This window comes from Felis catus, chromosome B4, assembly GCF_018350175.1.
Source record: "Felis catus isolate Fca126 chromosome B4, F.catus_Fca126_mat1.0, whole genome shotgun sequence".
Lineage (NCBI taxonomy): Eukaryota > Metazoa > Chordata > Mammalia > Carnivora > Felidae > Felis > Felis catus.
Genome location: NC_058374.1, coordinates 137,850,259 through 137,872,633, shown reverse-complemented (window position 1 = coordinate 137,872,633; position 22,375 = coordinate 137,850,259). Strand labels below are relative to the sequence as shown.

General features: G+C 59.6%; 1 protein-coding gene across 2 annotated transcripts in view; it reads right to left on the bottom strand.

Moving 5' to 3' along the window:
- FBLN1 (fibulin 1) overlaps positions 1–21,598 on the bottom strand; it is an 84,445-nt gene extending 62,847 nt beyond the window's left edge. Inside the window, exons 1-2 of one of the 2 annotated variants that reach the window (XM_023257621.2) lie at positions 21,433–21,598; positions 5,257–5,362 (exon numbers count right to left, since the gene is read on the bottom strand). In XM_023257621.2, the coding sequence (XP_023113389.2) occupies positions 5,257–5,362; positions 21,433–21,508 (182 nt within the window). In that variant the 5' untranslated portion in view covers positions 21,509–21,598. The remainder of the gene's footprint in view (positions 1–5,256; positions 5,363–21,432) is intronic. The other variant, XM_023257619.2, reaches the window with a different exon arrangement.
- Between the last annotated feature and the right edge of the window lie 777 nt (positions 21,599–22,375).

Genomic DNA, 22,375 nt, shown 5'->3' with positions numbered 1-22,375 from the left:
ACAGCTCCAGACAGGTGCAGTAGCTGGCCTCAGGCCACAGAGGGAGGACGATGGCAACAGCGACACCACGCTGCGGCGTCCCCGTCTCCCGTCCCCGCGGGGGGCCCCAGGAAGAAGATGGAAGACGCCACGCATAAAAGGCTTGGGTGGGCAGAAGGACCCTCACCGGCCACAATGGGCTCAGGGCAGTGGGGCCTGGCCCGGAGGCGGGTAAGTGAGCAGGAGGTGTGTGTGAGTCACAGGTACAGCTCCCACCAGACCCGAAATAACCCCGGCTTCAGCCAACGCCAGCCAGGACAGGAGGAGCCACCCACCCTGCGCGTGTCCAGAGAGAATGGGCCCAGCCCGGCCTCCTCCTGTGGCCAGCCAGCCGGGCTTCCTCTGCCCATGAGCGGCAGGCCCCCGCCCGCCCTTCCCCCCACCTCCACCTGCGGGGCTGGGGCTCCGCACCTGGCTTCCCATGTGCTTCCAGAACCATCTGGGGCTCCAGGAGGGGTTTGTCTAGGCTGGCGATACTACACGTTTCATTCGTGCTTTGGGGGAGTTTACAAATACTGGGCATTTCACTAAATTGTCAGGAACAGCAACCAGACAGGCACCCGTCCGTCCATTCACTCAAAGATACTGGCTGGACAGAAAACAGCCTGAGAGCCTCAGGATGAGGACTGGAGGCCTCGGGGACTGTGGGTGGGGGTGTCAAAGCTGCTGTACAAAGCAGGAGGGTAGTTCCTCGAAAAATTAAAAACAGGACTATCCCGTGATCCAGCAGGATACGCCCCTCCCAAAATTGAAAGCAGGCACTCAGAGAGACGTTTGCACAGTCACGTCCACGACAGCATCATTCACAACAGTCCAAAGAAGGAAGCAGCCCGAGCGTCCACCGAGGGACGGGTGAACGAAACGTGGCCCGTCCGCACAGCGACACGGGATTCCGCCCCAACGGGGAAGGAGATCCTGTCCCCTGCTACGACACGGACGGGCCTCGGGGACAGGATCCTCGGGGAAATGAGCCAGGCACAAGAGGACGAATACTGTTTGTTCCCACTTCTATGAAGAAGCTGGAGTCGTCAAAAGTCAGACAGAAAATACACCAGGCGCGGGGACGGAGTTTCGATCTGGAAAGACGAGAACATTCGGGGATGGCGAGTGCGTGGAGCCAGGCGCCTAAAATTCGTTAAGATGGTCAAAGGGGGCACCCAGGCGGTGCGCTCCGTTAAGCGTCCGACTCTTGATTTCAGGTCAGGTCACGATCTCGCAGCTCGTGAGTTCAAGCCCCGTGTCGGGCTCTGTGCTGACGGTGTGGAGCCTGCTTGGGATTCTCTCTCTCCCTCTCTCTGCCCCTCCCTCACTCGTGCTCTCTATCTCTCCCTCAAAATAAATAAAATAAAACTTAAAAAAAAAAGACGGGGGGCGCCTGGGTGGCTCAGTCGGTTAGGCGGCTGACTTCGGCTCAGGTCACGATCTTAGGGTTCGTGAGTTCGAGCCCCGCGTCAGGCTCTGTGCTGACAGCTCGGAGCCTGGAGCCTGTTTCGGATTCTGTGTCTCCCTCTCTCTGACCCTCCCCTGTTCATGCTCTGTCTCTCTCTGTCTCAAAAATAAATAAACATTAAAAAAAAAATTAAAAAAAAAAAGACGGTAAAAGTTATGCTACGTGTATGTCACCGCAAGTAAAAGAAATCTGGCTGCGTCCCTACTGTGTGCCAGGACCATGCCGAGGCTTCAGGGACGCGGGGAGGGGTGGCCTGGCGGACTAGAACAGCCTTCCGCACCGAACAGGCTCCCGCGGCCACGGTTACAAAGCTCTGCCCTGGAGGGCCCGGAGCTGGGCGTCTGGAGACCCGCGTCCAGATCCCCCTGATCCCCGCCCTGCACTCTCCCTGCCCTAGACTTGGACCAGCAATCTGACATCCTGCCCGGCTTGCTCGCTTCCCTCCGTCAAGCCCCGGCTCAAACATCCCGTTACAACATCCCACCTCATCCTGAGCTCAGAGCAGCAGTGAGGGGCAACGAGGAGGCGCTGGATGAATGAAAACTGAGAATTTTACTTAAAACCGGAAAGGTCGAATGCCACTCCCGAAGAAGAAAAATGATACGAGGTTTAAGTTACCAAGTGGCCGGTGATCTTTGGTTCCTGCATCCTTTAACTATTACTAACAAGAAGAGCCTCTTAAACCAGATTTGATTTATGACCTGCTCTCTCCCCCTCCCCTGCCTTCGCTGTCAGTGATAATATCGAGTTTGTGAGAAAATCCCTGCTATCAGGCCTCGATGGGCTGCTGGTCAGGCCCGGCACTCAGAGCCCATGCCCGTCCCAGCACCGAACACCTGACTTTGGGCTCACAATGATCTGTCGTCTGCTGTCCTCACCCCCTGGAACAGAAAGCATGGACGGCTGGGGAGGGGTCGCATTCTCCTGAGTATCCCTCACAGTGGCACTCAATGCCTGCTTCTTAAAAAAAAAACGTTTTTCATGTTAATTTATTTTTGAGAGAGAGACAGAGAGTGAGCAGGGGAGAGGCAGAGGGGGGCGGGGGGGGGGGGGACAGAGGATCCAAAGCACAGAGTTATCAGCACAGAGCCCGACGCGGGGCTCAAACCCAGGACCGTGAGATCATGACCTGAGCAGGAGTTGGACGCTTTAATCGACTGAGCCACCCAGGCGCCCCTCAGTGCCTGCTTCTTGAATAAAAACCCAACTGTGTTCTTAGATGAGCGACATCTCTCTTGGAGCCACCAGCCCAGGCTCGGCCTCTGATCTCCGCAGACTACGTGGGGTTTGAACCCCAAAGGTAACTGAGCAAAGCGGAAAACGTTCAGGAGAGGCTTGGAGGGACGGCGGACAGTGACGCGGTTAGAGCCGGTCAGCTCGACAGCTAAGTACTCTCCAAGAGGCTCCGGACACACGCACAGCCCGGCCCGTGAGTTCACTGGGACAAGCCAATTAGCCTCCTGGACCTTCCGTGAAACTGGCCGTGACCGGTAAGCGGTGGCCGGGGAGGACGTCGTAATCTTCGAACGCTCGCCACCCGGCCGGAATTTCCGTAGGCCCCTGTGATACGAAGTGAGTGCCACCAGCAGGCAGTTGGGGGTCAAGGGAGCCCGGACGTGTAGCCACATTCCCCACAGAGAGAAGAAATTCCCGCTCGGCCATTCAGGTGACATTCTCTGCATTTTAGGATTATCTCTACATGGACGTTCAAAATTTACCCTTGACCAAGATGTCACAGAACAAACGCGTGCTGCATAGCGAAGAAGGTATTTTCCACGTAGTCTGGGGATTAAAGACAACTCCAGAACTTATTAAAGACTTTGGTGGCTAGAAATCACTCATAAACGGAGCAGTGACTGAGATCCAAATTCACAAGTAGGGGCCCCCAGCTTCTGAGTTTCTCTGACCTGTCTCTCCATCTGTACACCGAGAGGTTCGGCTGATGCCCTACTTTAACGTCTGTGATTTCAGTAAGTATTGATAATAGGGGCTCCCTGTTACGAGTGGAACTATGTCCCCCCAAATTCCACATTGACGTCCTCACCCCCAGTATCTCAAACGTGATATTGTATTTGGAGACAGGGCCTTTACAGAGATGAGAAAGGTAAAGTTAGGTGATCCGGGTGGCCCTGATCCACTATGACTTACGTCCTGCTAAGAAGGGGAGGTCAGGACACCGACACACACAGAGGGACGACCGTGTGGGGACGCAGAGGAGGACGGCCGTCTGCAAGCCCACGAGAGAGGCCTCGGGAGGAGACCACCCTGCCCACGCTGTGATCCTAGCCTTCCGGCCTCCGGAGCTGTGAGACCATAAATGTGGGTTGTTCAAGCCCCACAGCGTGTGGTGTTCGTCACGGCGGCCCGGGCAGACTGCAACACTCACACTGCCTGGCTTTGTGGGGCTGGCGTCTTCCCTCCTCCTCCTGTCATCGTCCCAGCCCCAAGAGCATGGTGTCACAACCCTCCTTTTGCACTTGGGGAAACCGAGGCTCTGCGCTGGCTCAGGTTACACAGCCAGAAATCCAGCCCAGTCCACCCAGCTTCCCAGGGCCAGGCTGCTCCTCGATGGCTCCGTCCCCAAACACAGCGCTCGGTGCTGACCGCCCGGCTCTGCCTCGGCCCCTCCGAGCCACACTCGGGAGCCAAACTCCCAGCTCTCGCCCATCAGACGCCCCGCAAATCCTGAGTGCGTGGCCTCCCCCCTCCCCGTCAATTCAAACAACCGACCGTCCTGTTTTCTCTCCCTCTGTTCAGTCCACAACGCTCTGGACCTTTCAAGCATTTTCCCAAATCGAGATTTACGTCGCCCGGCGACGCTGGCCGATTGCGTTATGCCCGCTGCCAGCTGAGACGCAGAAGTCCAGAACGAGGGAAGGAAACTTCACTGCACCCTCCTTGGCCGCTCTCCACCCAGCCCCCCACGGCTCCGAGGGCCGCACGGAGGAAACGCACAGCTGTCACAAGGAGGGAACGCTCTCGGGGCCTCGCCTCCCTGACATCTGCTCCCCCGGCGAGCCGATCGGGGTTCGAATCCCAACGCCGTCACCCACCGGCTGTGCGCAGGGGGCAGAGCTCAGGTGCCTGGGCTGTAAGCCGGGATTAACAGCGGGGTTACGTGAGGAAAACGTTCATCACACACAGCAGGGAGCAGCTCTGTACAGGCTGGCCCCTACTCTTGCTGTTACCTTTCCCGTGACGATCGACATTCCAGACCTTCATGGTTTACTCGACGCTCAACGCCTGCCAAACCTTCGAGGGAGCTTGGGTTAATTTAGGGAAAAAAAGCATAGTTCGTCCAGGTTTTGGCTACTGCGTAGGGGAACAACCGTCTGCGGGAACGCTCCGCTCTGGACCGGCTCACGCGCGCTGTCGGGGTCTGAAGGCAGGCCACGCTGTGACTCGCCAGTCACATGATCTCATCCGACCGCCCCTCCCCCCCCAAACAGACCCCTTTTTGTTAGGAGGAGACCGACTTGGCCACAGTGCCCAGCGGTGGCAGAGAGAACAGCCACCCCAGCGAAGCTGTCTTTGCTCTGCAGCCCAGCGAAGGGGAGAGACGCCCGGGGCCGCCCCAGGAAGGGGGAGCCCCGTCCCGTGGGGGGACGTGGGAGCACAGAGGAAGGAGGCGGGGGTCATCCACCATGCCCCCCACAGCCTGGGCGGATCTGGGCCTGCACGCCAGACTCTGCCAGGGGTCCCGGCATACCCGGCTTCCTGCTAGAGGAACACGGTTCTGGTAAAACGGCCGTCACTGGCAAACGTACCTGCATTCCTTGGATTCCGAGGCATAAGGCAGTGAGCAGTCCCTGTGCTGTGTGGCCATTTGATGTCCGTCTGCACAGCAAGCCTCCATGAGGGTGTCTGCGGCCACTGTGCGGGAAGAGAGCAGGGCGCATGGTGAGGGGGCCGGCTCACCACTCACCCACACGAGGTCCCCTTGGACAGGCGCCCCCTACCCCACTTCCTCAGGCATCCAGGGCAGGTGAGGCCGGACCGGACGGGCCCGCACACATCCTCGGACGCTCCACATCGTGAACTTTGAACCCACTGGGTCCTGGGCTGGAATCCACACCGGCTCCTTCCTGGGAAAGCCTAACGCCTTAACCAGTACCTTAACCGGTACCTTCCGCATCCAGTTCTGATGGGGCTGCGGCTCAGCACCCGGGATCCACACCCACTTGGGCTGAATCCTTGCTCCGGCCACACAACAGAAACTCGGATGGGGACCCTGCCCAGACGGGTCGGGAGGGCAACCAAGGCAGGGACGTGAGCACGCGCCGTGCAGCCCGGCAGTGAGGGTGTCCAGGCACCGGAAACCGGACTCTTAGAGGGTCAGAAATGGGGGCGGCCTGGAGGCTCCCGGCAGCGCTGATGAGACAACCCAGGGAGCCTCCCCTGCTGAGCGGAGGGCAGACTCCAGGGAGGACTGTGGCATACACAGACCCGGAGGGCAGAACGGAGACGGGGGCCCCCCACGCCACGAGCCCACCCGGGTGAGGAGAAAAGAGCCAACATTTCTAGGCCAGCTTCTGGGAGCCACGTCCGGGCGCTCTCGGTTAATTTCTGCAGCAACTTGTTGGCGGGGTGGCAGTCCTCGTGATACAGCGGCTGACCGCTCCTGCCCTTGATCTGCACGAGACGGGCGTCTCCGCTCACCCGAAGGACAGGAGGAGGGCTCCCCAAGGACAGAAGGTTCAGCAGCCGGCCCACGCGTGCCCTCACAGCTGGACGACGGCCCTCCAGTCCCCAGCCCGGCTCTCGGCCTCACCCCAGACGGCTGCCCCAATGAGCCTCGTGCCTCGGGGGAAGGAGAGGGCCCCCCCCCAAGGCAGGAGCAGCTGGGTACCAAGATGCCCTCAGCCTAGAGGACTCGCGTGGCCGGGAGCATTAGCACCAAAAGCCTCTGCGGCCTGAGTGCAGGATCACGCTGTGCAGGACGATGCGAAACTGGCTTTATGAAACCCCACGTTTTCTCACTGATGGCTTTCCAGCACCCAACGGGGTAAATCCCACCGGGCCTGGCAGCGTTTCGAGGCACCAGCAGCCATGGGTGTCCCGTTGGAGTTCATTATTCTTCCAAGGCCGGGCCCTCGGGGCGGCCCCAGAAGGGAGGCTCACTCTTGGGCTTCGCACGAGGCCGAGAGTTCCTAAAACACCAGCTTTGACAACCGGCCGTCAACCAGCACAAACACCTGTGCAGTCAGACCGGGCGGGGCACACGCTGCCCTTGAAGGCCCTCCAGGCTGGCAGAGAAACTGCCGTTGAGCACCAAGAGTAGCCCTTCCAGAAAGATCCCGGGAGAGTTAGCGCACGGCCGGCCCTTTCCCGTGGCCAGGAGGACGAGGGGTGTCGCCTGGAACCGAGTCAGGGCTACCCCTCCGCCGGGGCTTCCGGGGACCCCTGGGCTGCTCTCCACAATGAGGGAGGTACCCCGTCCCGGCCCCACCGCCACGGGGCCGTGGGGCAGGGGGAGTCCAAGGCGGTTTGGGTGAGAGTGACAATCCACCCAGCCTGGCCTGGGTGCCCCCCTGCTCACAGCCCACCCCCTGTCCGGAGAGCACACTTCACTGTTCCAGCATTCCGACGGCCTTGCCCTCCCAGCCGCAGAGGTCTTACAAGCTGGGCCATCCCTTTTCCTCACGTTCCTCGGCACAAAGCAGCAGCTACAGGGCCGAGCGGAAAAAGCATGCGCTCTGGGGTCACAGCTCCAATCCCGGCTCCAGCGCTTTCTTGCTCTGTGACCCCAGGCAGGTGGCTTCCCCTCTCTGAGCCAAAGCTCCAACGGTGAAAACGGGGCTCGAAATAACCTTTGCAGAGATGCTGAGCGAGTGCGCTTATAAAGGTCTGAGCACACAGTGAGCTCTCAGAAAACAGCGTTTGATTATGTGTTTTCATTTTTTTTAACATTTATTTTTGAGAGAGAGAGAGAGAGAGAGAGAGAGAGAGAGACAGCACGAGTCGGGGTGGGGCAGAGAGAGAGAGAGAGAGAGAGAGAGAGAGAGAGAGAGAGACAGAATCCAAAGCAGGCTCCAGGCCCTGAGCTGTCAGCACAGAGCCTGACATGGGGCTCGAATCCATGAGCTGTGAGATCATGACCTGAACCGAAGTCAGAAACTTAACCGACCGAGCCACCCAGACGCCGCTTGAGTATGTGTTAAAGAAACAAAGGGGGTATGCTTGCCATGGCCCATGAGAAATGGGGCACCACGGCCCTGTGTGGGTGTGTGGAAGCCCCCAGGGATGAGCAGTGGCCCCAAGGCCTCCCTCGGACTCTGAGAAAGGCACAGCCAGCTCAGCAGGGCGAGAACTTTGTGCCCGGGGCTGTGGAAACATTTGGAAATGATTCTCCCTGGGGAACCTGAGCACTTTGAACCTTATTCTCAGCAGGACAATAAAATGTTAAGTCCTCCGCTCAGTTCAGAAATCTGGAATGTCCCTGGAATGCTTGAAGCAGACACAAGGCTGGGACTTGTGCAAAGCAGAGCCGTCTGGGGGCTGGGTCCCGGGTTTGGGGGGTGGGGAATGAGCAGGCAGCCAGGTGGGAGCCCCACAGCCATCTGGGGTCAGCTCATCCCCCTTGGGCGTGAGGCACCCCATCAGCCTCGCGCACGGCCCCATCAGATTAGCCGTGGAGAGCCCGCCAGGGTCCACAGCCAGCCGGACAGTGATGAGGCAGAGGCACGGGGAACAGACCAGGGCAGGGCATCACGGCCCCCATCGTAATAACCAGCCTGACACCAAGTAAGCCTCTTTGCATTCAGCATCTCTCTCTCCCTCGACCCCTCAAGCCCTCTTTCTATGCCATCATGCAGGCCACACGGCATCACGCTGTAGAGCAGAAAAGGCAACTTTCCCAACCGGTTCCCCCTCTCTTCACTTCCGGTATTTTACGCTCAGGAACGAACAGCTCTGGGTTGAACATCTTTGTTCATAAACGTTTATTCCTCAAGTCCTGAGCATTGGCGTAGGCCAGAACGGCCAAAGGAGAGGAGCTGGATCAGGGGGAAGGCATTCTTGGGCAATCACAGCGGGTTGCCGTCCCAAGAAACACCCAGCCCCACCAACCATGTGGCTGGAGCACGGTGACCAGGGACATGTTTGCAGCCAGCACCTGTGGCCGATGGGTGGCCTGTAGAGCTGAGCCAACTGGCCAAAGTTCATGGGCTTCTGGTGAAGGCTGAGGTAGTGAGCTGGGGATGAGCTGAGAGCTGCAGCTTAAAGTCGGAGGGACCTGAGGGAGAATGCCGGCCGCTGTATTTATCATGCTCCTTTGGGGTGGGGCAGTGCAGAGGGAAGGAAGGGTTCAGCATCAGGCAGAGCTGGGTTTGAGCCCCGGGCCTCACTCTGCAGCTCACCATCCCTGGGCAAATTCTTGAAGCCATCTGCACCCAGGTCTGAGTCCCAATCTGTGAAATGGGGCACGGACCACTGAATCACAGGGTTCTTGTGGGCGCCTGGCGCACGGAAGGCAGCCAGGGAATTCCCTACTTCTGTTCCTCAACCATCCCCATTCACCACTGTCTTTAAACCGTTTGCCGTGGGTACTCTGCCACCGAACTGTCACATCAGCGGCTGCAGGTATGGAACCCGGATTCCAAACATAATTACACGAGGAAGGAGCCAAATGGAGTTAGGTCACCTAACAGTGACGTGGACATAAATGCTAAGGTGTCCTCGTCCCCACCTGGAACACACCTCACTCTCCCAACACCAGTGGGTGGCCAGCTCTGCACTTTGAATGAGCGTCACTCAAAATCCCTGATGTTTCCCTGCCAACCTCTCATTTCATTGCTCCTTGGTCTGGGCTCTGACCCCTCTAGGCTCTGGCCCTTCTCTGTTTCGCCCTGTCACCTGCTCGCCTCCAGACATCACCCAGTTCTGTTGGGATGTCCCTCAACACCGTGCCTCCTCCCCCATCACTGCCATTACCACTGGTGCCGCACACTCACTGGGCACCTACTATGTGCCAGGTACAACACGGGCGCTTCCTTGATTCTCCCAAGGACCCAGGGAGGCCAGTTCATTAGGGTCCCCGTTTTGCAGATCAGAAAATTCCAGCTCAGAGAGGTCAAGTGACCAGCTCGAGGTCACACAGCCAGACGGACAAAGTCAGGCACCAGGTTTGGTTTTGACAGCCTCCAAAGCTAGGCTCGTCTGCCTCCTGGTGAATTAAAAACTCCTCTGGGGCAAGGATCGCATTCTTCTCCTCTCAGTGACCCTGAAGCACCCGCCCATGCCCGGCACAAACAGCGAGCGAGGCTCAGGAAGTTGAGCAGGACGCAATGGCCACAGGCATCTTCAGCGGGGGCCTGATGGGCAAGACGACCTTGAAGTATAGGGTTTGCTGCGAACATGCCTCTTCAGGGGGAGGGAATGATCCCAAAGGACAACGCTTGATTGGAGCCGACTTCCGCAAAGTGCCAGGCTGCTGAGAATTTAAGCAAGAGCCCGGGACCTGCTGGGGCATCGGTCTAAGACTCAGAACTGCCACTCTCTTGGCCTTGAGACGGTTACCCCCAACCCGTCGGAGGAAAGCGGAGCTACGGGGAAAGGAGGTGGAGCGAGGCGGACACCCTGAAGAATGTTCCGGCATCACGGCTCAAGATGTCAACAAAGATACCGTCTGCAGTAGGTCTGTCTCTAAAAGACAGGTGTATCCCGTCCAAGAAAAGGTCTGTTGTGAACTTACGTTCTGAAACAAATAAAGCCTCCCGGCTCCTCCCAAGCATCTCCTTTCGATGGGGCAGGGCCAGGCTCTCCAAAGCACAAAAGCCAATACCACTCCCATCCCCGGACACACGTCTTCCAAGAAACGTCCCAACTGGAAAGGGACGCACGGTCTTTGCTGTTTTCATACGTGTCCCCTTCGTAGTGAACAAGCGTTACTCTGGTGGTGAAAAATCACTTTGGGTCAGAAAGAGAGGCGGCCTGGGGAAAGAATACCAGGCAGGGAGCCCGGGCTGGTGTCCCTGCTTTGTCCCTGGTGTTCACGAGGGGAATTACACTCACTACAAATGTTTGCCGTAACCCGGACAGAGAGTATGGAAAACCATTGCCTATGGTGCTTCCATCCTAAAGACCCCAACGTGCTGTTCCACTAAAACCACGTAGAGTAGGACAGTCTGGACCATCACTCACTCTCCCTCATTACCTTTTTTTTTTTTAATGTTTATTTATTTATTTTTGAGAGAGAGAGAGAGAGAGAGAGAGAGAGAGCTTGAGTGGGGAGGGGCAGAGAGAGAGGGAGACAGAGAATCCAAAGCAGGCTCCTCACTGACAGTGGAGAGCTCGACACGGGGCTCGAACTCACGAACCGAACCGTGAGATCACGACCTGAGCCAAAGTCAGACGCTTAACCACAGAACCACCCGGGCACCCCCCCAACCTTGCCCTTCCTCGTTCCTATAGAACAATGGCCGTGCATGCATCCTTGGGTTAAAATGAACTTGAACACCCCGTACGACTGTTGTCTTTAAAAAAAAAAAGCTGACCATCTAAGAGTGAACTAAACGCTTCATTTAAAATGCTGTGGTTGAAGACGACATCCTCAGTGAAATAAGCCAGTCGCAAAAGGATAAATAAACCCTGCCTGATTCCACTTAAGAGGTCCCGAGGGGAGCCGCATTCACACAGACGGAAAGTAGGTGGGGAGTTCGTGCTTCTCGGGGACAGGGCCTCGGTTTGGGGAAAGGAAAGAGCTCTGGAGATAGCTGGTGGCACAACAGTGTGAAGGTTCTTAACTCCCGACTGTGCACTTAGAAACGGTTCAAGTGGTTAACGTTATGTGTATTTCATCACAATGGAAAAAACACATTAAAAAAAGCTGAGTGGGGGGGTGCCTGGGGGGGCTCAGCAGGTTAAGCCTCCAACTGCGGCTCAGGTCCTGATCTCATGGTTCTTGAGTTCGAGCCCCACATCGGGCTCCCTGCTGTCAGCGTGGAGCCTGCTCCGGACCCTCTGTGTCTGTCTGTCTGTCTCTCTCTCTGCCCTTTCCCCACTCAGGCGCACACTCTCTTTCTCTCAAAAATAAATAAACATTAAAAAAAAATTTTAATTGAGTGTTTGTGCGGCATTTTGTATCACCCTTCAACAGAAGAGGAGTTGGGTGTTCTGCTGATCAACTCACTTGCCTCTTTCAATTGATGTTGTGGTTTGTTTTTTTTTAATGTTTATTTCCTTGAGAGAGAGAGAGAGGGAGACAGAGTAGGAGCGGGGGAGGGGCAGAGAGAGAGGGGGCGGGCACAGAATCCGAAGACAGGCTCCAGGCTCCGAGCTGTCAGCACAGAGCCCGACGCGGGGCTCGAACCCACGAACCGCGAGATCGTGACCGGAGCCCAAGTCGGACGCTCAACCGACTCAGCCACCCAGATGCCCCCAACAATCGGTGTTGTTTTACTGCATGAAGGTGAAGACCGTAGCAAGGATTAATTCGGTAAACCGTGTCTTAGAACATCCTCTCATAGCAGGTTGGTGGTGAATACGACGTTTTACGCAGCAAGCCAGGTGACCTCCAACGGAACAAGTGAAATGTTAAGTAACGAAGGAGGGTGGCACTCACTCCCTGGCCCAGGCAAGAGCCAAGGGAAGGCTTCTGGAGGTGACAAGGAGGCCGTCCTTCCATCATCGCTTCCCCAACCACACAGGGAAGAATTCAGCATCGTCAGTGGAGGGGGGGGTGGGGGGATCCCCAGCTCCGAGCTGACACAGGACGCACAGCTGGGCATCAGGTCACAGAAATCCCACGTGGAGACCCCACCACGCCCGAACAGCCCTCAGCAACCTGGAGCAAATGAGGACACTTCTGCCTTCCATCCCTAACTTCTGGGAGCGATGCCAGTTATCGATGCCCGCCCATGCCTGCTGCCCGGCTGGAGGGGCTCTTAGGAGAGAAGTGGGGCCTCGGGCAGCCTGCAGTCTTCTCGCTCAGATCGCTTCCCTCCCTTCGGAGAAGAAGCTTCGATAGAGCACAGTTAACCTCCGGTTCCTGTACTCTGACTGCGTGAAGTGGATCCACAAAGCATAATATAAACCAAGCAAAACCTCTCTTGCAAAATCTTCTTGGCTTTGGACTCGGGCATCCCAAGGGAAGGCGAGAGACGTTGTGGGTTAAAACCGCCCAGCCCCGGGGGCGCCCGGGGAGGCTCGGTCGATTAGGTGCCCGCTCTCGGTTTGGGCTCAGGCCCTGATCTCACGGTTTTGCGAGCTCGACCCCACGTCGGGCTCTGTGCTGGTGGTGTCTGGGATTCCCTCTGCCTCTCCCTCTGCCCCCCGCCCTGCTGGCTCTCTGGCTCTCAAAACTAAACCGCCTGGCCCCAAATCTGCCCTCCACCTCACTGAGCCCCCTTATCTCCATCCATCAAACGGGGCGGTAACTGTGTAGGGCTGGGAAGAACAATGTGCTAATTCGGGCAAAATGCTTACGTCGGTGCCCGTCCACAGAAAGAACCCTCCCAATCGGGCAGCCACAGAAGGCACCGCACCGCTAGGGAGAGGGCATCCTTCTTGACGGGAATCACACGCTCCCCCAGACTGACACGTCGCCAGAGGACCGCCACCCCGCCCCCTGCCCTCGGGAAAGAGACACCCCCGCCGGAAGTCCCTGGTGAGCAGGTGGACACAGACTGGTTCACGGGCAGCGGATGCCATCTGTCCGCGGAGACAGCCGCTAAAACCAAACCCCTTCCAGGCGAATTACGCCTTCGTGAAGGCTGCAGTGTGGACTGTGAAACGTGCTGGTTCTGAACCCGTGGTCCAGAGGAGTACGCGTTCTTGTCGAGGGGTAGAGAGACAGACACACGTTCTCTCCAACACGGCAGATGCCGGCCGGCAGTCAGAGGGGTTCCGGGGTGCTCCTTGGATGGGAGCTTCCAGAATGTCAGCCTGCCACCTGTCATCCTCGCAGGGGCTCCGGCCGATGCCTGACTGGCCTGTGAGCTGTCCTAAGCCCCGCACACATTCAAAAGAGCCCCTCTATGGCCCACTCAGTCGGCGGACCGTGCGACGCTTGACGTGGGCTGGGAGCCCGAGCCCCACGCTGGGGGTAGAGAGGACTTAAAAATAAAATCGTGTTTAAAAAGCCCCTCTCACGACCCTTCCACGTGCAGGCTTCTGGCTTGGGGCAAGGGATTCCTGGGGTGAAAAGACAGGACCCCGTCCTCAAGGGGGTGGCCCAGGGAGGCACCAGGCAATTGTCACTGGGGTCTGGTGTACAGACCCTTGCAGGTCTGGGATAGGGACAGAACCATCCCCTTTCAAGGGCACCCGCCCTCCCAGGAGGAAGCAGGGCGTGCCCGGGTCTGCTTTCGGCTCTACACAAGAGCCGCCCGTGCCTCAACCTCCCCCCGCCCGCCCCCCCCCCTCCCCCCCCCCCCCCCCCCACCCAACCCTCCACCAGCACCTGCCACGAAGCATCTCCCAGATCTCTCCCTCCGGGCAGGAGCCTCCTCCCACCAAGGCCAGCGGACACGTGGGCTAGCCTCACCTCCCGACATCTCTGCAGCATCCCACCCTGCGGGGACCCCTCTCTCCCACTTCTGCTCTGAACTCTCCGGCCACCTGTCATGTGTCGTCTGCACCTGGCCTTTGAAAGCAGGAAGCCGGGTGGTGCCGGGCGCACTCCCTTCCGACAGCCAGTTCATCCACGCCCACGCCAGTCCAGAGGCCCTTTCCTCCAGAAGTCTTCCATCACTGACCCCCTCCACACACACACACACACACACACACACGCACGCACATGCACACAGCAGTTCCACGGCCTCTTTGCACCCTGAGCTTCCCGGCACTTAGCACAAATAATCAACTGCACTGTGTACTTAGTGTCATAAGGGCTGGGTCCCTGCACCTTGCCCCACGCGGCCTCGGCGCACTCAATACATTCCGGTGAAAGAATGATCTCATGTGATCCTAGCCACTCTAGGAAGCAGGGGGTCAGGGAGAGATTAAGCAAGTGGCCCGAGGCCACAGAGCAAACACGGAGGTGGCCTTGGAGCCTGGCTCGGACTCTAAAGCTGACCCCCCCCCCCCATAACACGCTGAAGGAAACTGGCTTCCTCCCAAAGCCAGACTTCTCAGCCAGAAAGATACATGCGGGGGTTCCGTGTCCCGCTTACGAACGCGAGTTGAGGGCCGTGCTCCCAGGTTTCAATCCTGGTGGGGCCGCTGTGTGCCCGCAGGCGCGCTGCTTGACCTCTCTGAGCCTTGGTGGCCTCACCCGCGCTCACGGAGAATGGGGGATAAAAACAGGAGTGGTTGCAGAGAGAAGTCTGATGTCAAAATAGGAGGCGTGTGTAGGCAGCAAAGCTCCCGGCACGTTTTACTCCAGCAGGTGACACGATCCAAAAGGAAAAACAGGTTCAAGAAAAATACCGGCTCGGGGCGTCTGGGTGGCTCAGTCGGTTAAGCGTCCGACTCTTGATTTCAGCTCAGGTCATGATCTCATGGTTTGTGGGGATGGAGCCCCGAGCTCGGAGCTTGCTTGGGATTCTCTCTCTCCCTCTCTCTCTGCCCCTCCCCTGCTCACGCTCTCTCTCCTCTCTCTCTATATATAAATAAACAAATAAATAAATAGAAAGAAAATACTGGCTCACCCCATTAGCATAAAAATGCTCCCATCTCAAAACCGGTCCTGGCAAGATCCCAGCCACCACCCAGGTTTCTGGAAGCCCCCAAGCAGGTACACTCTCCCCTCAACGTGCCGGACAGAGCTCAGTCCCGTGACCCCTCGCGCCCCCGCCCCGGCCATCCCCCTGGGTGGTCTCCTGTCGCCTCATCCTATGGGCTGAGACCCCCACATGTCTGCCTGTAGCCTGATCTCGCCCCCAAACCCAGGCTCCCCCAGATGTCAGACGGGACGCTTAGAGAGTCCACACAGAACTTGCACTCTTCCCCACCCCGTCCGGCCCCCCATCCGTCCAGCTGCTCGCGCCACAATAACGGGGTCAGCCTGAATCATCCCTTGTCCCTCACCCTCTACCTCCCATCGCATGGCAAGTCCTGTCCACTCCAGCTCTACCTCTATCCACTTCCCAGCGGCCCCCCGACTGCCACTCTGCCCAGGGTACCTCTAGCCCTGGACCCTGCACAAGCCTCCACACTGGCTCGTGCCACCTCTCCCCAGATGTCATGCAGCAGTCCAGAGTGACTTCTGGAAACCTGAGCCAAAGAACCTCACTCCTCTGCTTAAAGTCCTCCGGCGGCTTCCCAGTGAACTTTGGATAAAACCCAGTCTGCGCCCCGATTTTTAAAGCCCTCCCGTCCCAGCTGCCCTCTGCCTCTTCCCCAGAGGCACACTCTCCCTTCTTGTCCCTCCAATATACCTGGTCCCACCTGGGGCCTGGGACCAGCTGTTCCTTTTACCCAAAACTCTCCCCAGATCTTTCCACAGACGGCTCCTCGCCACTCACGCCTCAGCTAGGTATCCCCTCCCCTCTCCGCCCACTTGAGAGCCACCCGGGGCTGCTGTCACCGTCATGACACGTCACGGTCACTATGGCACTGATTCCTACCGACACATCCTCGTCAGGGCACCTATTCCTGTGTTTGCTGTTAGCAGGTGCAGTGGCCCCCGAAAAGCTACATCCACGTCCTGACCCTGGAATGCGACCTTATTTGGAATCGGGGTCTTTGCAGGTGCAATTAAGGATCTCAAGGTGAGATCCTCTTGGATCACCCAGGTGAGCTCTAAATCCCAAGACAAGTGTCCTTGGAAGAGAAACCCAGAAGGAAAAGGCAGTGTGAAGACAGAGGCAGCCACGAGCCCAGGAGCACCAAGAGCCCCCGGGAGCTGGGAGACGCAAGGGTGGACCCTTTCCCAGAGCCTCTGAGGGGACTGAAGTTCTACAGACCCCGCGATACCTGACTTCTGGCCGCCAGGACGGTGCGAGGACACATCTCTGTTGTCTGAAGCTGCTCAGTTTGCAGCAATTTGGTCCCGGGCCGCAGAAGACTCCTAGGGCACGCAGCTCCACGTCCCCAGGGCCTCGTGCTTGCTGAGTACGTGACAAACTGACAAATGATGGGCTCGTGACAAATAGCTCCTCAGGGCTCCGGCCAGGCCCATAAGGGATGCTTGGGAAACGTTTGCTCCATAGAACTGAGAAGCAGCCTGTGAATGACCGTTTCCACCTACTTCCTCTCTCTGGGCCTCAGTTTCCCCCACCTATACAAAGAGCGGGCCAGCTGATCTGTGGTTTCCGTGTCCTGACAGGCAAACCACTCCCTCCCAAATTCTCAAGTGCCCATCATAAAACCTGGGCCCCATCGGACCCCAGGTGTAGGGATCCTGGAGGGCCCGGACCCCCATCCGTGTGGCGTCGGTGCAGCTAAGAACACACATCACAGACCCTCCACTTGGAGAAAGAAAGGCTCTGGGGCCCCCGCCCTCAGGAGCAGTAGGGGAGGGGGGCTTGGTGGTTGGGTCCCCCAGGAAGCCAGCAACAGGGTGGGCAGGAATCCAGTGTCCCCGCTCCCAGCGTTGGCCACGTCAGCACGGCCCTCTGGCAGGATCACTTGGCAAGGCTGGGGGCAGATTAAGCAGGAACATGACCTAAACAATTTCCAGGGCCGTCTTCTCCAGATGCCGGGCCCGCCCTGTTGTGTCTGGAACCCAGGTCCAGCCAAGGACATTTTCCTTTATAAAGACGCCAGGAAAGGGGCGACTTCATACCCTGTGGACAGTTCTAGACCTCACCCAGGGTCCTGTGGTCAGAGGCATCTGCCCCTGCGTGCACCGTCTCCCCCCCACCCCCACAGCACTGCCTACGGCAGGTTCCTTGAGGGGTCCCTGAACCCCACCCCCAGATGGCAGCAGGGAGGGCCTGACTTGGGCCACACCCAAGGGAGAGGCAGGGCCAAGGCCAGGCCCTGGGCTGGGTACCCGAGCAAACAGCCCTCCGGCACCACGGCCATGGCCTCCCCAGTACACGACAGGCCCGTCCACGGATCTGAAACAAGACAGATGCCATCACCTTGGGGATCACTTCCTGCCAAGCCAGCCACAAGCCCCTCAAGGGCCCTGTGGTCCCCCATGCATGCCAAACGCATGTTCCTCCTCAGGACACGCGTGCAGCAATTGTTAATGGGACTCGAGCGCTGTCCTACCTGCTCTTCCCCTGGTTAAATTTAAGGCGAGACAGCCGAGCGGTCAGGAGCATGTTGTGCTGTGACCTGGCCTTCTATTTACTGCTGTGCTTCCCAGGCAAGTTACTTAACTGCTCTGGGCCTTGGTATATATGTCTGTAAAATGAAAACAATAATAGTACCCTCTTCATAGGGTTGTTGAGAGGATTAAATTAGTGGCTAAATGTAAACTATGCCACTTAGAATTTCCTAGAGCAGAGCGTGTACTCATTCCAGATTTACGGAAACAGAAGTACAGAGGGCATGGGATTAGTCACTTTCAGAATCGGGACCGGTCTCCCAACCTCCTTCGAGGGCTGGCTCCCACCACGTAGGACCTCGTGATAACACGCAGGCACCTGGCTCCCTCCTGACCCAGAGTCAGGTGAGGACCAGCCTGAGGGCCAAGGGGGCAGGCCCAGCAGGCACCGACCCAGCCCCTGGTCCTGCCTTCCCAAGGCTCCCAGCCACACCCTCTCATCTCCAAGCTCCCTCCAGGCTGAAGCGTCTCCGATCCCAGGGAAGCTGACATAATGGCTGTCCCCATTTGGTCATGTGGTCACATCTGGGATCATTACAAGGAGACTGGAACCATGCAGCGCCTGCAAAGGCATTTATTAGTCAAACTGTTATAATCGGATGTTTTGCAAAGTAGGGTCTTTTATTACAGATAAAAGACACCGGCGGGGGGATTGTGCGCGCCATTAGCACTGGCTCCATAAAGCTTCGTCTGCACGGCTGCCCCACCCGACGCACCCACGGCTCAGGGCCCTGCCATCAAAGGAACTAACTGGAGGGAAGAGGGGACGCGTCCACGTCCTCTCTCGCCTCCCGGGCCTCTGCCCGTGCTGCTCCCTCTGCCTGAACACCACCCTCCCCGACCTTTCCAGAAACCCAGCCAGCTCCTCCCACACCCCACCTTGCATGCTGCGTCCTCGGGTGGGGAGGGGGGGGGGTCCTCCCTGACTCTCTGCCTGTCGGGGTTGGTTTGAAATGGACTGTTGGCTCTTCAGGCTCTCCTGGGGGGTGGGGACCCCATGGGCAGAAAGGCCAGGCCTCTCTTCTCCCTCACCGGGTCCCCAAGATTCAGAACAGCGTCTGGCACAGAGCCGACACCTAGTGCCCCGACGACTGATTGCCCGGGGAGCTCAGCTGACGCCGCTCTGCCTGACCTTCCCCGACACGGCTCTGGCCCCTCGACAGCTGCCGGTTCAGAGGCCCTTCTGGGAAAATGAGTAGGACTTTCAGAGCATTCTTGGGGACAAGGACACCGGCTTACCCTGGGGAGGGGGCAACACAAATGATAGGTCATAGTAATCCAGCTACCTTGGCAGGCCTCGCCCCCCCCCCGTCTGTCCCTCAGTCCTCAAGACAACCTAAGAAGTGGGTTTCTGTTCTGTTTTACAAATGAAAAAACCACCAACCTTCGCATGGACTTTTCCAGCAGGATACGGGCAACCTTGTTTCCCGTCCCACCAAAGCTCGTGGTGCCCTTCCCCCCGCCCCCCACAGTCCAGCACGGGTGGCAGACAGAGCCCTGAGTTGAGGGGGGGTCTCAGGCAGTACCAGAAGAAGGGGTCGCCCGGAGCCCTAGAGGCACCCCCAAGTCTCATCTTCATGCATTCAACGCTCTGGCAGCCCCCCTCCCCAGTCCGTCTCCCCCCACCCCCTGCCAGCCTGGGAAAGTTCCAGCAGCGGTGCGGGCCACGTGTTTCCAAGCCAAGCCCTCTCCCGTCTTTGTTCTCCCTCCCAGCGACTTGCTCTGTAATCAGTCGGAAACACTGCCCCGCCGGAGCCAGCCGGAGGCCAAGAAAGGCTTGGAGAAAACACAGTTGTCTTTCCCAAATGCCCTCCTCCTCTCCACTCCCTCCCTCCTGCCCCGCTCTCAGGAAAGCCCAAGCCCAACAGGGCAGACAGACACAGGACAGAGTGTGGCTCAGCTCTGTCCCTTGGCAGGGGAGATCAGGGCCCTTCTGCGCCGCAGGGGCCGGGCCGAGTTTCAGCAGCTCGGCTAAAGGGCTCCCCACTCCATGGCCTTTTCCATGATCACTTTTCAGTTAGGTTTCCCCGTGGACCCCGCAGGCCTGCAGCGTGGGGCCGTGTCACTTCGGGGAACCTTCGGGCTTCCAAGCTCGCAGCCGCGGAAAGAAACCGGGGAAGAAAACCCAAACTGTATGGAAGTCGCTGCAACTCAAAAGAGGGGCCGCCCCCAAAGACACGGAAGGCCACGCCACCGTGCGCGATGAGCGGGTTTGCTTTATCACGTGCCCCTGAAGTCCGGGCCTTCTCTGTAAAGACGACGTGCGCCCCTCCAGCCTGACCGAGTCTCCGTGTTTTTTCGGAGTCAGATGGCAGGGCAGCTTCCTCACACACGAGGCAGAACAGAACAGTGGAGAAGGACCGGGCACTCAGCCTCGGAAGAGTTCGCCCGGGCCTGTCGCAGTTGCCTTGTCTGCACAGTACACGGGGGCCCTGGGGTCCTTTCTGTTTGAACAGGAGCCTTGTGTGGCCTCCGATCAGGGCCCCCCTCTGGGCTTGCTCTCATCTTCCGATGAATGCCCTTCTTCCCTCTGCCCACCTGGCCAGCTCCCGCCCAGGCACCATCCCCTCCAAGCCTCTGAGCCCCGGGGCGGGGAGGGGCGGGGGGGGGCGGCTCTTGCTGCCAACCCTGAGCCCTGCGCCTCCCATGCCCTCTCCCCCACCCCGCACATGATGGATACCCCCCCAGCACACACCCAGGACACAGCCGGAGCTCCGGGATCTGCTGCAGCCAGTGAGTGAGCCCGGGACCCTCTGCAGAGCTCTGCCCTCCGCCCCCAACCTCCCAGGGGCGACCTTTTGATCAAGACGGAGGGTGGTCACGGGAGAGGTGAAACCAAGCTAAGCCAGAGATAAAGGATCTAGGATTCCAAGGGTGGTCCAGGCCCCAGGAAGAACAAAGCCTCTGGGCAGGCAGGCCTGTCTAATGACTGATGAGTCACGGGTCAGCGGAGAGGTCAGAGGCCGCGGCTCTGCACACCCGCAGCTGCACTTAATCCTCAGGGCCTGGTGGTCGCCTCCCAGGAGCTAGGCCTTGAGGGTGAGGGGAGAAACAGGAGCCATCCCAGGGCTGTCCGTCCTGGGCCGAGGGGCCTGGCCAGAGGTCTGCCGGGGGAGACTCAGCCCCCTGGCCGCCACAGGGTGGGTGGCTTTGGAAGTGGCCTGATCCCAGCCCCGGCTGAGCATGTAGCCTGGCAGGACCGCCCTCGGGGCCCTCTATGTCCCAGGAGGGCAGAGGTTTCCCGCCGCTCGGCTATCCCCAGACTGCTCCCTTCCTTCCTGCTCTCCCACGTCCACCCCTAACCCACGACTGGCTTGGTCCCCTGGGCAAAGTACTGTCGCGTCTCAGTCTTCTCGCCAACAGGCTGGGTACGACAGCCCCTACCAAGAGGTGGAGGCGGGGGCAGTGAGAACCGATTCGCCAGGGCCTTCTGGAGGCAGAGCGCGGCCCGAGGGGCGCCGCGAGCGTCGGCTGGGGCTTCCTGCCCGCCTCCCAACCTTGGCCGCCGTGGGAAGACGGGTGGGCGCGAGCGTGGGCAGCGCGGGAAGGCGGGCGGGGGTGGGGGTGGGGAGGAGGACCTACGGTCTTTGAAACAAGTGCCCCAGGTCACCGAGATGATTCGGCCGGGGGGCCGGGAGTGGGGTGCGGGGAGGGCACTGTCAGGAGCGCCGCGGGGGCGCAGCGCCGAGACGCCGACGGCTACTGCAGCTCCGGGACTTCCCGGAGGTGCGGGGCCGGGAGGGGAGCCCCTAGAGCGGGGGCCGTGGACTCGGGGCGCCCCTACCTCGGGCGGCCAGCAGCGAGAGGCCGCCGAGCAGCAGCAGCGGCAGCGGGACCCTCCTCGGCGCGGCGCGCTCCATGGGGCCGGCGGGCGGCGGGCGGCGGGCGGACAAAGGCGCGGGGCGCGGGGCGCGGCTCCTGGGCTCCACGCTCCGGCCGAGCCTCCGCAGCCAACGCTGGGCCCCGGCGGCGCGGTTCAATTATCCCGCCCCGGAGGAGGGCGCGGCGGAGGCGGGGCCGCAGGGCGCAGGGGACCCTCCCTCCCGGGCCGCCCCCCGCCCGGGGCGCGCGCACTCCGGCCCCGAGGGGCGGGAGCGGGGGCCTCCCCCCAGACGTCTCCCCGGCGGGGGGGCCGAGGAGGGGGCGCCTCCGGGCGGGACGCACCCCCTTCCGCTGCCGCCCTCCCCCTCCCCCCCGTGCGCCGGAGAAACCCGATCCCTTCCCCACCCGCCGACCCGAGGGGCGGGCCGGGTAGCAAAGGTTAGCTCCGCCCGACTCCGCAGAAAGGGCGGGGGGACGGGGACCGCGGGAGCGAGGGGTCCCAAAGGGTCGGAGGCGCTTTCTGGGCGGGGGGGGGGGGGGGGTGGAAGGGCGGTGTCCCTTCGAGGCGGGGGCTCCCCGCAGGACGTGGCCCGCGGGTCTTCTCGTTTCCCGCCGCCCGGCACTCACGGATCATCCCGGGGCCTGCAAGTCCGTCGCGTCCTGGGACCCGGCTCTGCCCTCAGGAGACTGCCGCTCAGGCGAGACGAATTCTAGCGACATTCCCAACACTAGTGGCATGCGACGAACCCAAGGTCCCGGAGCGCAGAGGGAAAGATTCGGTTTGCGGGAGAGGAAGCAGCCTTGGAACGCTGGGCCTGCGCCAGCTACTTCCCTGTGCAGAATTCAGGGCTGCAAGCAGGCCAGTGGTCACTGAGGGTAAATTAGTCTGTCGGAGCCATAAGTAA